Source organism: Ixodes scapularis, unplaced genomic scaffold (assembly GCF_016920785.2).
Source record: "Ixodes scapularis isolate PalLabHiFi unplaced genomic scaffold, ASM1692078v2 PGA_scaffold3__209_contigs__length_174095766, whole genome shotgun sequence".
Lineage (NCBI taxonomy): Eukaryota > Metazoa > Arthropoda > Arachnida > Ixodida > Ixodidae > Ixodes > Ixodes scapularis.
In genome coordinates, this window is record NW_024609868.1 from 58,821,106 (window position 1) to 58,835,671 (window position 14,566).

The 14,566-nt window shown below is 47.2% G+C and overlaps 4 protein-coding genes across 4 annotated transcripts in view; 1 reads left to right on the top strand and 3 right to left on the bottom strand.

Moving 5' to 3' along the window:
- The first annotated feature begins 835 nt into the window (after positions 1-835).
- The window catches only part of LOC8041254 (protocadherin Fat 4), a 207,404-nt gene continuing 193,673 nt past the window's right edge, over positions 836-14,566 (top strand). The window contains exons 1-2 of the mRNA XM_040502714.2: positions 836-883; positions 12,496-12,656. Coding sequence (XP_040358648.2) covers positions 12,552-12,656 — 105 coding nt within the window. The 5' untranslated portion in view covers positions 836-883; positions 12,496-12,551. The remainder of the gene's footprint in view (positions 884-12,495; positions 12,657-14,566) is intronic.
- LOC121837188 (dnaJ homolog subfamily B member 8-like) lies at positions 6,201-6,878 on the bottom strand. Its single transcript, XM_042292736.1, has one exon. It carries the CDS (start codon positions 6,876-6,878, stop codon positions 6,201-6,203), a length of 678 nt encoding a protein of 225 aa, XP_042148670.1.
- Positions 8,294-9,400, bottom strand: LOC121837189 (dnaJ homolog subfamily B member 8-like). The gene has a single exon (XM_042292737.1). It carries the CDS (start codon positions 9,398-9,400, stop codon positions 8,294-8,296), a length of 1,107 nt encoding a protein of 368 aa, XP_042148671.1.
- LOC121837190 (dnaJ homolog subfamily B member 6-A-like) lies at positions 10,354-11,082 on the bottom strand. The gene has a single exon (XM_042292738.1). It carries the CDS (start codon positions 11,080-11,082, stop codon positions 10,354-10,356), a length of 729 nt encoding a protein of 242 aa, XP_042148672.1.

The window sequence follows — 14,566 nt, forward strand, 5'->3', positions numbered from 1 at the left end:
CGCTTTGACGGATAAATTTTATTCGTTGTGAATTAAATAATCTTTGTACTAGGACGGTTGGAAGTCTGACACATGCGAATGACCGGCAGTCATGATGCCGTAAACTCTGCACGCTGTATAGCTTTATTTCTAGTGACAAACAAAAAATTCAACCTCCACGTTGATTGCACAATACGAGGGGCATCTACCGAAATTCGGCCTCCGGCGCTTGCACGGTATTACGAAATTTCCGCAAGATGCTGTGGCCACTGAAGTTTGCGTTCGCTTATCCGACACATCCTTTTTGCTGGAAAGTGCAACAGCTCCCCCATCTAGAAAGTGTTGACGCTTTTGCAATGTGAGAAGCGGCTGCAGAATCCAATGGTATTTGGCGCAAGCAAAAGTCGGCTTAAGCGTTAAAGTATTGATAGGGGTGACAGGCTCTGGCTTTGCGAACGATGAGGCACGGTTGCACCCGTAACATGGTACACGAGAGAGCATCGTTTTGAGTACAGCCATTGCCTGGGACATCGTAGGGTTCGAGCATAGTAGAGGCGTATTCGAACGCCATAGTTCGAACAAAAAATAAAATGCAGAAATCCCTCTGCGGCTTACCTCTTGAAGTGAAAAGCGCATCCTGCGTGAAAAGGTATTTGCTGCTTTATTGCATCGGGAGAAATATCCTCCAACTCTTCTGCAACTACCCCCCCCCCCCCCCCCCCCCCGTTCCCTACTCCTATTTTTTTTTTTTTCGTTAAGGGTATGTTTACGGTTTCTTGTGTCATACTTTATGTTTTATTTTGCCTAACGTGTGGCCTCTTTTTCTTTGCTCTTTCAGCATGCCAGTTCTACCCCCTCGGAGAAAACCGGCGCTTCGAAAGAGTTTCGGAAAACATCCAAGTCGGTGAGTAACTGTATATGCAACGTTAATGCCAATACAGCTTCGCTCGAGCGATCGTCGCAGTAGCCCTCTGAGCTCTTAGCAGAAGCGCCTGTTACTTGTGCTTAGTCCTGATAGAGTAAATACAAAATCGCCGTTATTCCTCTACGCATGGTATCCAAAATCCCACAATTCTACCGCCTTTCGCAATGCCAATTGTTACCTGGATTGGCTCGTCTCGTCGACGCGTGTAATTGGATTCCGAGTCTTCGCTGAATGATGACGCAGCACTCGTTTACGATACCACGCTGAGCCGAGTTTACGCCGAACACTGACGTGCCCTTGCGTTCATTACATTCTCAGGGTGCGTGCGCAAGCAATGACAGATAGACTCGGAAAATTAGCGCAGCAGTTCCTACAGACGGCGCGAGCACTTCCGAAAATGGTATCAGGAACGTTTCAAAATAGAGGTTGTACTACACGTACCTGTAATGCTGATAGTTGGTTTCATTGCGTTTTCTTTCGTTTCCTTCCGTTAGGGTAACCTACGAGCACATTGCCTTAGCGTGTTCTAGCCCAGGCAAAACGCTCTTCTTGCCCACGCAACAAGGAAAAATAATTAACATAATAACGGTCCTATGAATTATGTTAAAACGTTTTGATGGAACTCCGGAAAAGAGCAGGCGTCGCTTTGAGCATATCATCGCTCTTATGCTCTCAATGCAACGTTCCTTGCGTTGCACACACCGCAATGTGAAGTTGTCTTGGTTAGGTTTTAGTCTTGGTATACTCCGGAGCATTTTTCGGAAATAATCGATACGTTTACCGAATATTGAAGTCACTGACAGCTTAAGAAATTCAAGGCTTGGCGAGAGCCCAGACATACGATTATCGCTCAGCAGCCAATGAGGTTGAGGCATCAGCCAATCAGAACACCAAGGAACAAATCCCGAAGCGAAGTGCATGCTCCTAATAGACCCCGCGCCCTGCGTTCTTGAAGGTCTCTGTAACTACACATCATTCGAGCGCTTATTACCCAGGCGAAAAAATGCTGAGTCGCTGGGCTGTGGAACGCACGCGCGGCGTTTCATGATTCGCAAAAGAGGGCTATTGCGCATGCTCAGAACGCATTCCGCGGCCGAGCGGACAAAGATGGCGGCGCGCAGAAGGTGTTCATCAGAATGGTCCATACAGTCCAGCACGCTATGTAAAAACAAGTCCGCGTTCGCCCCCACCAGGTGTTGGCACTGCGCGTGCGCAGAGACCAGGTGCGCGTGAAGTGAACCGGCACCGCCTGCGCCGCGCCGACAACAGCACTACCGCAGCGGCTCGATGCGAGAAACGCGTGTTGGTGTGTAGGCAGAAAGCGGTCGTGAAGTGTTGTCAGACTTATACAAGCACTTCTCTCCGGAGACTCCGTAGGTGCACGCGTACCACTAGCGGCGAGCTTCGGCCACGTCGCGTGAGAGACCCTCGAACGCAATTCCGATAAAGCATCCCATTTTTTCGTGTCTGGGTGTCCATTAGCCAAGTCCACGCTTCACGCCTTTCAAGAGCTAACCGCTCTCACTTCACCCGGGTTCCGTGTCGCGCGAGAAACCGAGCTCCATAGAACGAGCGAGCAAGGCGATCCCCATCTCGCTTCCGAAATTCTAAATTCCCCTTTTCACCACAACGACCATTTCGCCGCACACCCCGTCATAAAGGAAACGAAAGAAAGGAGAGCGGAAGCATGCAAATCTCCGTTTCTTCTCCGCATACCTCCTTTGTTCAACGATAAATCTTATCCCTGTGTAATCGAGACGAGTTCTTTTCCAGTTGCAAGACGATGCCCGCGAGCTATAGCTTGAATCTCGGCGCCCAGGGGCGGTTGGCGAGTGAGCGAGCGAGCGCAACCAGCACCCGTTGCTCCCCTTTCAGGAAGGGGAACCGCTGCCATTGAGCAAGGAGGGAACGAGGGGAGTGCGTGGCTCCGTCTCCACTTGCACGTATTATTCAAATGAGGAGAGGCCCTCGTAAAATTGGCCCTTTGTACGTATCTTAATAAGGGAGCTCCGCTGGGGCCGGAGTGGCGAACGCGGAGTCCGCGCCGCGAAGTTCGGAGAACGAGGGCTTTCCTGAAATAGAGGGAGCTTGTTTGGAACGGGAAGGGAGCACAAACCGTTTCGGGAGGACCGCTAAAGGGGAAGAAGGGACACGCTTACGCCTCGGGCTCCATACTCCGACGCTGTCAGTATTGTCTCGAAACGTCATTCGTCACGGGGCAGCTTGAACATGGTTGTGTCGCTGCTGCGGACTCGAGCCTGAGGGTGGGTGAAACGGGTAAAATGTTTGGTGCCTTGTTTGCCCCTCTCGGGGATTTTCCTCGGAGCGGGATTATGGAGAGCTTGTGAGCGCCTGGGATGATAAGAGACCCGACTAGAAGCTATAAGGCATTAGAAAGAAAGGGAGGGGGGAGGTGATTTGGTGCTTCACCAAGCTCTGACTTGTTCCGGAACCTTATGCGTGAGCGGCAGGCAATTTGGACAGATTGTTTATGTGCATTGGTAAACAGAGCCGAGATTTAGAGCAAGTAGAGAAAGCCTAAGCGTGTTTTAGGCAAATATTTGGCATTCCCATATGTCTAAAACGTAGTTCCGATCACCGAATGTTAGGAATAAAAAGAAAAATGTACTGGAGTGCAGGAAACGTGGCATAATGATGCCATTTTCTAACTAGGATAATAAATGTTGACCATTAAATAAGACTGCTTGTTCAGTACAGCCAAGGTGCACTGTGCAGTCGTAATTTACGGAACGTTTTCGGACTCGAAGAAGTTCCATAAATTACGCCAAATGACAGCTGGATTTTTAAAGCACTGCTGTTTATTTTGTGCTACAGTGCATAAAACAGTTTATAATGTGTTCTAAAATTGTCTCCGTAATTCAGTAGACGAGAGTGATAAAGAATTCCTAGTGAGCATGGACAGCAATGCACTTGTCAGCACGAAAACAGCGATAATACCTCGCAATTAAAAGGCAGGACCAATGATTCACTATAATTCAGGGGCGGATCCAAGGTGGGGAGGGGGGGGGGGGGGGGGGGCAACGGGGGCCAGCCGCCTCCCCCTCCTCCCTTCTCGGAGGACAATTTTAGATGGGTTGACCCCCGACCCCCCCCCCCCCCCCCCCCCCCCCATGTAAAACCGATTACCGGCCTGCCAGGTGATAGAACGCTCGGTACTCAAGGACGAGGGTTCAAAATAGGGTAGGTCGCACCCTAGCAGGCACACTTGTACTCTGAACTTGATTAACCGCTTAGTCGAATGGGAGAATAGTATCCTGACAAATTTTTCCGCCCCCCCCCCAAAAAAAAAAACAAAAAAAACTGAGCTCTGGATCCACCCGTTATAATTTGACCTGGGTTCATGAATCCGTGTGTTTGAATATGCATATCTTGATAAACACGCTGCAACTAATATGACGAAACAGCTCTGTTAAGTTTTCTGAAGCCGACCGGAATCCTGTAAAAAGCACTGTGTTCATGTAAATGACATTCAGGATATCAGCAGGTCAACTTTAGTTTGTTTTCCTTTTAAGTTTCAGGCGTAATGCGCAGATTTGGGGCTTAAAATTTCGGGGCCGATAATCTCGCTATCTTCACCACAAACATTATTTCACCGCTATTAACTGTGTAAACGCGTGTGAACATACTTATTATATACCCGAAGGCAATAAAATATTGGGTGAGACGACTGCCTGTTAAATATATTTCATTTACTCATCGACACTGTCACGTTTGTTTCAAATTAACGTTTCCTACAAAAAAAAAAAAAGACTTTTATTAGTTACCAGCTGCGCCGGTTCTTAAGTATCCTATCAAAAGTGCTGCTCGTAGTTGCCAAAACAAACTGTGAAGTTTTTTTTTTTTTTCTTTCTATCATCGGATCATCGAACAAGTACGGCCTCAACCACGGATAAAAACCTAATTTAGACCACCTGGGCATCTCTGGTGACCAGGTGGTCTAAAACAACAACATAGATAGACAACACCCGCACCGCAAGAAGATTGCGTCACGTTGCGCGCACCTCGGACAGGGTTTAAACCGAGCAACTGGGGAATCTACAAAGTCACGGTCACACAGGCTAACACATCGTACAAGAGGACCGTCCGCAGACACTTTCTGAAACGTGTTTCTTTTTTCCCTTACGACGGCCCTGCCCCCTCGGCCATACAAAAACGGCCTGTAGACATGTTCAATGCATACGATATATGTACCAACCATGGATGATTTCGAACTTGCTTGACGCCTGTCCGCAGACAGCTCTGTCAGCATGTGTACAGCGAACACCTTGTCTTTAGTAGGATATGGATGGTCCGTGAAACTCCTTTTTAAATTAAACTTTCTCTTCGAATCTTTTTTTTTTTTTTCTTGACGTTTCAGTGGAGCGATTTTTTAGAGCAGGAAGCGGTCAATTGCCGGTTTCTAGATATGGGTGTTTTTAACTTTAAACGTCCACTCAAGGCCACACATGTGAAGCGTACGTGAGAAAATTGCTCCGCCAAGATCCTGAACTGCTTGCTAAACTGCTTATTTTTTCATTTTTTTTTTAGTTTTTTCATGCGAAAGGGGTTTCTATATTGAATGGCGCCGAGTTTGTTCCCGACCGTGAACTAAAAAAAAAACAAAAAAAACATTCTGACGCATAATGGGTCTTTTAAGGTCCCGCACTAATCCCTAACACGACTTGAATGAGAATGTTCTTTAGAAGAAAAGCCGTAAAACTGGCACTAAATGGAGTGACCAATTTGGACGTCTTACGCGGAAAAGGTCACGTTGGCAATGCTGGCATGTACAAAACAAAAAGTCAAGGTCTAAAGGTTCAAGAAAATTAAACACAAATACACAAATACACACGCACACAGGCGCGTGCGCACACACACACACGCACGCACGCGCGCACACACAGACACACATGCACTCACACACACACACACACACACACACACACACAATGAAGGCACCTTGCTATTCCGAAATCTTACCTAAATAATTCAATTCACGTTACACGCAAACAATGGTACAGTTGAAATAACTCGTATTCACCACATATTACGCCACCGGGTAACTTACCCTTTCACTGACTAAGTGAGGATTCGCTTTGATTGTGGGAAAAACGCTTTCTTGTCGTCCGCTTCTTTTCATTACTTGGCAAGCTGGTACAAAGCGTCTTATAAAGTATACAAATAAGCCTCTGAGTCAGTCTGTCACACTTGGCAACCTCTCATTTTCTGATCTTTCTAGATTAAACCCCTCCAGAACACACTTTTCAAAGCTTAATTCTTGGCAAAAATAGGGTTCTCACAGAGCAACCCGGAAAGAAATTGTAGCCTTCTTTGACTCAGGTATCTCGTACGCGTCCGTAGACACCTTCACGCCGTTTTCGTACCTACAAATCTTCCGTACGCCATCACAAATGGTAGACCGCAGTTCGATGACCTTGGCTCTCGCCCGCGGAGTCTCAGACACCGACGGCGGGTGTTCTTGCCTTGTCGGTAGGGCTCCCTCATCTACTTTGCGAGTTTTACCAATGGTGCAGCGATGGACGGTCCTTTTTTCCCCAAACGGATTTTCCATTCCAAAGGTTGCGCTGAATCCAAATCCCCGCCTTGACTGCGCTGTCTTTCTCGAAGTAAACGGGGGCTTGAAGCCATAGGCCGCAGAGTCCCACGGCTTGCGGTGTATTCCCTTGATTATTTCCTCGAGAGTTACGAAGGGGCTTGAAGATGGGGGTCTTCTGGGGGCGTTGCGCATCCTGCTTCGAATCAGGGCACACTGGTAATCGTAATCCTTGCGTTTCTTTTCGTCCGAGAGAATTCGGTAGGCCTGAGAGATGTTGCGGAAGCGATATTCTGCCAGCTCTTTGCTGTCGAGGTTCTTGTCCGGGTGCCAGCGGAGGCAGAGCTTCCGGTACGCTTTCTTTATCTCTTCTACGCTGGCCGTTTGTGAAACACCTAGTATTTTATAAAAGTCTAGCATGGCTACTGCGGTGGCAGCTTCGTCGACAGCAGAAATTAATTTGATAGTTTTATAACTCACCCGAGGGATTTTGTGGTTGCCGGCTGAAACTTAGGTCATATCGTCGTCTTTACCCATCACACATTTTTGGATGGCTACGGAAGTTTTTTGCTTGTTGCAATAAAATGTTTTGCAAACCGGCTTAGCTAAAATATTTTATGAAGACGCACATATTTAAACCCATTTGAGAATTATAAGTGAAGATAGTTATTGTGTTTAGGCTACGTACGAGGCGCACCTTTGAATGAGAATGTAACCAACTGAGCATATAGACCTTTCCAAAAAAGGTCTGCTGGCCGGTTCCATTTTTCAGTGTTCGTGCGTATGGCGCGTGATTTGCTCGTTGTACGACGCGGCGAACAGGCGCGTGCTGGGCTGAGGACTTGTAAATATTAAAATGGTGTATATCCTGCTGACCGGGCGTTTAAACTTGGTTCGGTACGTAGCATTTCGGTAACTTCGAAATGGCCGGTGGCCCCAATCATTGGACCCGTTCGCGAGCTCGAACATCCGAGTGTCCTGCCGAACTCTGACGCAGCGTCTGTGTCCAGTCGTCCAGATATGTGGCCTTTCCAAAATTGCCCTTTTTAGCCTCCAGCTGCGCTGACTAGCAGCCGACTGAGGCGCCGCCCGTTCACTTCCCTGGGTCTATAGAGAAAGACAAAGGCATCTCTTAAGCGTAGATATGTCGAGTAAATATTAATATAAAGACACATAATCCAAGGGCGAAATAGCTACACCAAGGGTGACCAAGCTAAAGCTACTATAATAGTTCCCCTAACATCATAGGCAATTTCGTGTGGATTTTATACATCTGGTTGTTTTTCAAACACCGATTCTCCACTCACTTCGAGTGCCCACATATTATTCTAAACACATGAAAAAAAGCACTTCTATGGATCACTGTTTACACCCCTTTTCTTAAACACGTCCATTATTATTTATTTGACTTTGCTTATAACAGAACACAATCCCGATGGTTCTGCCTTGGTACCAATCGCAACAACACATGCAGGTGTAGCGATCAGAGGTCCTTCTGTGCAAGTATGTATTTTCCGTTTCGTTATAATTTTGAAGGGGGAAAAGGTTACATGAGAGAGGTGTATTCTTTTAGCGTGCTTGTTGTCCTAACTCTCACGCCATTATGTCATCTACAAAAACCGTGGTCTTGGCGAGCAGCGACAGTCTATATAATGCAGCAACTGTCAGAGCTCCCATTCTGGCTTGCTGACGGCGTACGAAGACGTTCTGAACATTCTGTGGCCGACGCACATAATAGCAAACGAAAAAAAATTGAATTTAAGCAACAACCAGTTGTCAAGACCGACTGTAAGTCATTCATAACGGGAACATACTAATCACTACGGAAGCTTCAGTCAGTTCCCATCACACGGGCCTTTGCTGGGTTTGGAGTTCTTCGGAGATGTTTTGGGGGACGTAGTGGGGCTACTTTGGCCGCTTGCCGGATCGTTCTTGCTGGTTTTGCTGCCTTTAGTTCCTCTGCTACTTTTACTCGGTCTCATGGTTTTTCTCGACTTAGGTGTACGGGACCCCGTTCTAGTCATCAAATTTGGCATTCCGTCGCTTGTGTTCACATTGTAGTGCTTTTCACCGCTTGGCTTCGGGGAACCACTTCCTGGAGACTTAGAAGGCATTGCGTTGTCAGGCTGCTGCGACGACGACGACATCTCTTGACCCGTGGGACTGAAGGCCTGTTCACTGAGCCGCCTCGACCGAGAGTCCTGTCCACTGCGCGCTGAATCCCGGCCGCTTTCGCCACCTTCAGGGGATACATCTTGAGGAACACCGTTAACTACACGGGACACTAGGGTGCCGTCCTCGTAGGAGAGAACAGTCCTCACGCCGTCCTGTATGATGGTGCGGGTTTCTATGCGCTTGCCGTTCACGTACCGAATGGTCGTCATCTGCTGCGTGGGGACGCCCTGAAAGCCCGGAGATCTACCCATTCCTCCAGGAACGCTTGGTCCAAAGAGCATGTCGTCCAAATCAAAGAGGAAGCCCGACCGAAGAATGTTACCGACGTTAGGCTGGTAGACGGGAAAGCCTCCAGCCATAACCGCGGAGCCACGCGGTTGCGTGCCTGGTCCGCCTTGATGTACGTTTCGAAGGAGTTCTTGGAAAGGGTCTGACGATCCGAAGAATTCGCGGAAGAGCTCCTCGGGATCGCGGAATGTAAAGCAATACGAGCCCTCATGAAAACGTGGAACTCCAGTGCCCCCATCAGACTGGAACTCTTTCTCGAAGCTGCCACTGCCGTACACGTCGTACTGGCGGCGCTTTGTTTCGTCGGAGAGTACCTCGTATGCCTCCGAAATTTCTTTGAAGCGGGCTTCGGCGACTTCCTTGTTGTCTGGGTTCTTGTCTGGGTGCCATTTGAGTGCCAGTCGCCGGTAGGCCTTACGGATGTCTTCGGTCGTCGCATCCCTGGGCACTTCGAGAACCCGGTAGTAGTCGTCGCTCATGTCGCGATGTGTATTCTGTCCATGCCGCCCCCAAAGATCGAAATTCTTTCAGCCTTCGAATTTTGTAGCAGTTGTCTTTGGGGCCTCTGCTCACTGACGTTTTTCTGCTCGCGCGCTTCATCTTCTTTATCTTTATTAACCTAACTTCAAAAGACGAAGGGGTTGGCTAGATTGGCTAGATGTCTGTCTAGCCGATCCAGCTAACAACTCAAGGACCACAAGAGGCCAACAACTCAGGGACAACTGCAGCTTGCAGCAAAACGATTGTTGCGATCTTAATATGATTACTATTCGCGATTTGAATATCTCTGGTGCCGTGTTATTGCGTCCTCGTGTCGTCAACATGTCTAAATAGGACAGTTTAAATAACAGCAGTAAGACTCCTTTATGCTTTTTTAGGCACCGGGAAGGCAGTATGCCATAAAACTGGAGCGCAGTGCTATTGCTCTCTAAGCACCGAGGCAGGAGTAGCACTGCGCTCCAGTTTTATGATTTTCGTAGGGGTATTTACATTTGATCATGATAAAACCATTAATAAAGTGCACGTCCGCACGAAGTTTATCTGTATTGAAAAAGTGAGAATTGAACTCTGATATCCGAGTCTTAATGCCAAGCAAGCATTCACCCAAATTCCGACGCTCTTCGTAGGACAAATCGTTTATAAAATGGGGTTCGATAACGGCCGACGACGGTTGATTAATTGGCTGGTGCGCTTGCTCATCTGTATAAAATTGAAATTAAATTATTTGCTTTTTTATAGGGTGTCGTCTCCTTAACATCTTACATTAATTACGCAAGCACGATAGCTCCTTCTAATGAATCATGGTGGCTTTCATGAGACACCAGAACGCTCGCCAGTCTTTATTTACAAAGTGCGTGAGCCTAATTTTTTTACAATATACGTTTTTTTTTAGTGCTCTAACCACAAATCGTATTAGGCCGAGGGAGCGTAGTCAAATAGTGCTAGTACGTCGAAACATACTTTGGGTGAGCACCCCATTTTCGTAAACATTCACCATCTCGGCGTCCCTCTCCTTGATCAACTCCAGGTCCATCCGCTTTCCTTGGACGATCCTAGTGGATGTCTGTCGCTCGTAGTCCGTAGACGGCAGGGTCGCCTCAGACGCTTGTGGATTCATTGTAGCACTCGGCGCGGCAGAAACAGGATAATAGGAACCCGGCAAGTATGCTGCGGACCTCGACATAGATTCTCCAGTGTAGTACGGTCCAACGGACACGTTGTAGGCGTACTGAGGATGTGCAGGAGGGTGCACTGTGAAACCGTACGCCCCCGGATGCCTAGATGGTTGATTTGGCCTCGGTACCGAGTAACGTGGATATTGCCTCATCGGATCCCGAACATATGAGAAAGACTCATGTGCTCCTGCCTGCTTCTGGTATGTCGGCACAGTGTAGTAATACGCGCGGATGACTCCAGAGGCTGATCGGGGAAGCGAACCCTTGTTCAAGTCCACGTCGTAGCGTTGTCGTCTTCCTGGATTGCCGAGAACATTATGCGCTTCGACGACGAGCTTGAACATTCGTTCGGCGCTGTCTTTGTTGTCCTTGTTTTTGTCTGGATGCCACTGCAAGGCTAGTGTCCGAAAGGCCTTGTTGATGTCAGGGGTAGTCGCGTCGCGAGGCACTCCAAGGATAGCGTAGTAGTCGCCTGCTTGGGCCATGGGTCAGCTGGATGTGCTCGAGGCGGGCATTCAGAATTTGGCTTCTGTGGGCTCCATCTTATCCCGTCGAGTGACTCGCTGGTGACTCGTGGGTGGCAATGACACTTGGGACGAAATTTGGCAAGAAGGCGAGCATTTGTTTTAAGACTGGCGAATTAATATCCCGATCCTGGGATCTTCCTGACGGCTTCTTCAGCACATTGGGCTGTATCGGTGGTGGCAGCACCAGCGCCTGCCAGCAGCGCGCAAGAGCAAGAGGTACATGTAAATGCGAAAGAAAAAGAAAAATCCTCACCGCGAATGCGGTTGCTCTTTCGCATTGGTGCGCGATTGACGTACCATTGTGTTCTTGTGGGTTGTTTTTTTATATGTTTTATTTTTATGCAGGACTCAAAATCATTGACGATTGTTACACACTCGCTCTACAACGATGTGTGACGGTGCTTGTTCCGCGAGCACGGTAGCACTCCGTTCATCCAACCGTGGCGCTGTGCTTTAACTCCAAAAAGCCTTTGGGGTATATGGACACTGGTTTACGCTACAGATGAGAAATATACCAAGCGTAGTATGACCGCTTGCCTACGGTTTTTCTATATTGAAAACGGACCCAATCTTTTCTTAAGCTAGAGCCCCAAGTACGGGCAGGACCTATAACAATGTTACAAAGCAATAAGAGAAACAGCCGCGGTAAAGCGGCGTCATAGTATGAAGACGTGGGAATCCTCTGAGAGCTCACAAAACACATAAAACGCACACAAAAATGCAGTGCATTTTAAAGTAATGTGATTTCTGGCTTCAGGTAAATCGCGAAGCACAAAATCGGTTATCTACAAAATGTCCAAACAAATAGTAATATCTTTACTCATAAGCGAGCCTTGTTAGGGGTCTAGCTTTGTTTTAAGCATAATTCAGATAAAAAAATATTCAGTTTCAATTCGTATGTCGCACCGCTATATGCCTACGAATCACGAGCAAGCCTAATCAGGGAGCCTGAAGTTGGAACCTTGGGCTTCTGATTTGTGTCGTATGTTCAAGAATAAACTTGCTTTAGAGACTCCCCAGTGTCACTAAGGGGGGGGGGGGGGGGGGGGGGGCTTACGCTTGGAATTTGTATTGGAGCGTTGACCCGATCTCTAGACACCCACTCACGGCTTTGACGCCACGCCCCTACGGTGGTGCTGCTATCGGTGCTGAGCATGCGCAAACGCTTCATTTCACGCGAATCGGGCTTCTGCGGGCGCGCACCGCTCACACTTAGGTGTTGGCAAGCCCGTACCTGTTTGTAAACAATGTGTTTCATCTATAGAAATGTCTAGCCATAAAACACTCGGCATTTCTAATAAATGTCCTTTTCTCAGTCGTTTAATAGGGAAGGGAATAGTAACATCCGGTCGCGCTCTTCTTTTTATGCAGGACAAGAAGTGTTCCGGGTAGAAGTGCATCCACGACGAGAGCTGCGGGTAGAGGCGATGGATAACAGTTTGAGCGATATCAACTACTTTCGGCATGAGGACATCGACGATCGGACGGTGTCCATCAAGGTTTCCAAATCGCTTGAAGACCTCGTCGATCGGGTAAGAATTGAACGTTTACACTCTCTTATCGCATGCCCCATTCGTTTAGACATCCAGCCCGACGCTCAAATGTATTAACAGAAACAAATATTGCTTAAATAACTTTAGAAGAAAACCATTCTTGAATTTGAATTACGAGTATTTGCAAGTGATTCTTGTGGTATCCGTGTTTCGGGTAAGATAGTGTGAAGTACAGGTCACTGACGGTACATATAATTAATCGTACTATCTCTTTACTTCTTCCAAAATGTATCTTACACAAATTTACTGTCAGCTTTAGAAGGACAAGATACGCATCATTATGCCAACACTTCTCTCTTCATGATTCGTTTTCGGGCGTTGTCATAAGAGAATGCCACAATTTCATTCACTGCGGAGAGATAATGAGGTGATCAAAACTCGCTGCGTTTCTTGAGCTGTCAGTGGCTGTAGTTGTCATCAACAGCTGACCGCGGTCAGAAATCAGAGTGTTTTTCACCTTCCTGAAGTGTTTGCATAATGTGCGTTCTATACCATATGGCAAAGAAATTTGCATTGCACCGTGATCTTTCTGAGGTATACTGCATCTAGACGCTTCAAGAAAAGCAGAGTTACCTGCACCAACGGTCGATCCCGCTAGCAACGTGTTTTTATGTATGTAATTCACAAGTTATGAAAAGGCGATAGCATTAAGAAATTTAGATTAGTCGCTCTCACGCTAAAAAAACTCTCCTAATTGTAAAAAAAAATATATATATATATGTGTGTGTGTTGCAGTTTGAACGATAACGAGTTCGAAGTATACTCGCTACGTGCACAATTTCACCTTGGCATCGTTTGGGGCCTCTCGAAGAGATTTTCCGGATAACATCTCCGCGTCTTTTCATTCGCCTTTCCCCTCCTTCGGTTTGAAAGGGTGTAGAATGCAGCGCAGACGACCCTGCTCCCGCCATCACCCGGCTGCATATTTATGATCATTCGCAAACTCGGGCGGAGGTGGAGATCTGGCACATTCAGTTCGAGACTTGGGTACAGAAGGAGGACAAACACAAACGCGCGACGCTTGTTTTGTGTTTTTTCTACCTTTTGTGCCCCAGTGTCAGGCTTCAGAATGTTCGATAATCTGACCAATCCCCCTTGCATATACTTTCATTTCTTCTATGTCGACGCGTCAGTCGATGGTGGGTTTGTGCTCATGATCCTCGTTCGCGTTGCAAAATGCACGAAAGGCAATGAATTACGTTACACGAGTCTCCGAGAAGAAACTCCTTCGAAGTCGAAAGCTTCAGTCATAAAGAATGCACTCAATATAAAGCATTACTTTAATTTTTTTTTATGGTGTAGAGTATAAATTATTTTTACTCTCCAGTTTCAATTAATATCATTACGGTGATGACTCACACACCGCATTCACATTTGCCACTCAACCGTGTACGCAAAGCGGTTGCGAACGCAGTTTAAGTATGCAATACAAATTCAAGCGTAGTTGATGATGAAAACGAGCGTATCCGCTTCGCGGTTTGATTCGAACGCGAGTGTGAACGCAGCTTTAGGTTTGGGCTAGCCTTTGCTAAAGAAGAGCTATTCATATATCGTCACTACCCAAGTTGGTCACTAGTGAGAGCTTTCAGTGAACACAACAATTCGATTACTATAGTTTGTTTCAGTTTATGTGCGAGTCAAATGGACTCCAAATGCTCGAAATCCTTACCCTAACCCCTAAACGATGCTGGCACCGCACATGCCAGCTTCGCTCACAGCGCATGCTCAAAACGAACTCAAAGTTATAGACGCTTTGCAGCAGCTGTGCATGGGCGCCGCCATAACTGACCTTCAGTTTTTGTTTCCTCTTATTCCATTTTATTCAATTCGTCATTACCGTAGCAAGCCATGTTATTGCCATCTTAAAATTTATTGTGTCCTTCTTTCCA

Bases quoted from the DNA above. Each gene is read 5' to 3' on its own strand.
- LOC121837188 (XM_042292736.1), bottom strand. From the start codon at position 6,878: ATGCTAGACTTTTATAAAATACTAGGTGTTTCACAAACGGCCAGCGTA.
- LOC121837189 (XM_042292737.1), bottom strand. From the start codon at position 9,400: ATGAGCGACGACTACTACCGGGTTCTCGAAGTGCCCAGGGATGCGACG.
- LOC121837190 (XM_042292738.1), bottom strand. From the start codon at position 11,082: ATGGCCCAAGCAGGCGACTACTACGCTATCCTTGGAGTGCCTCGCGAC.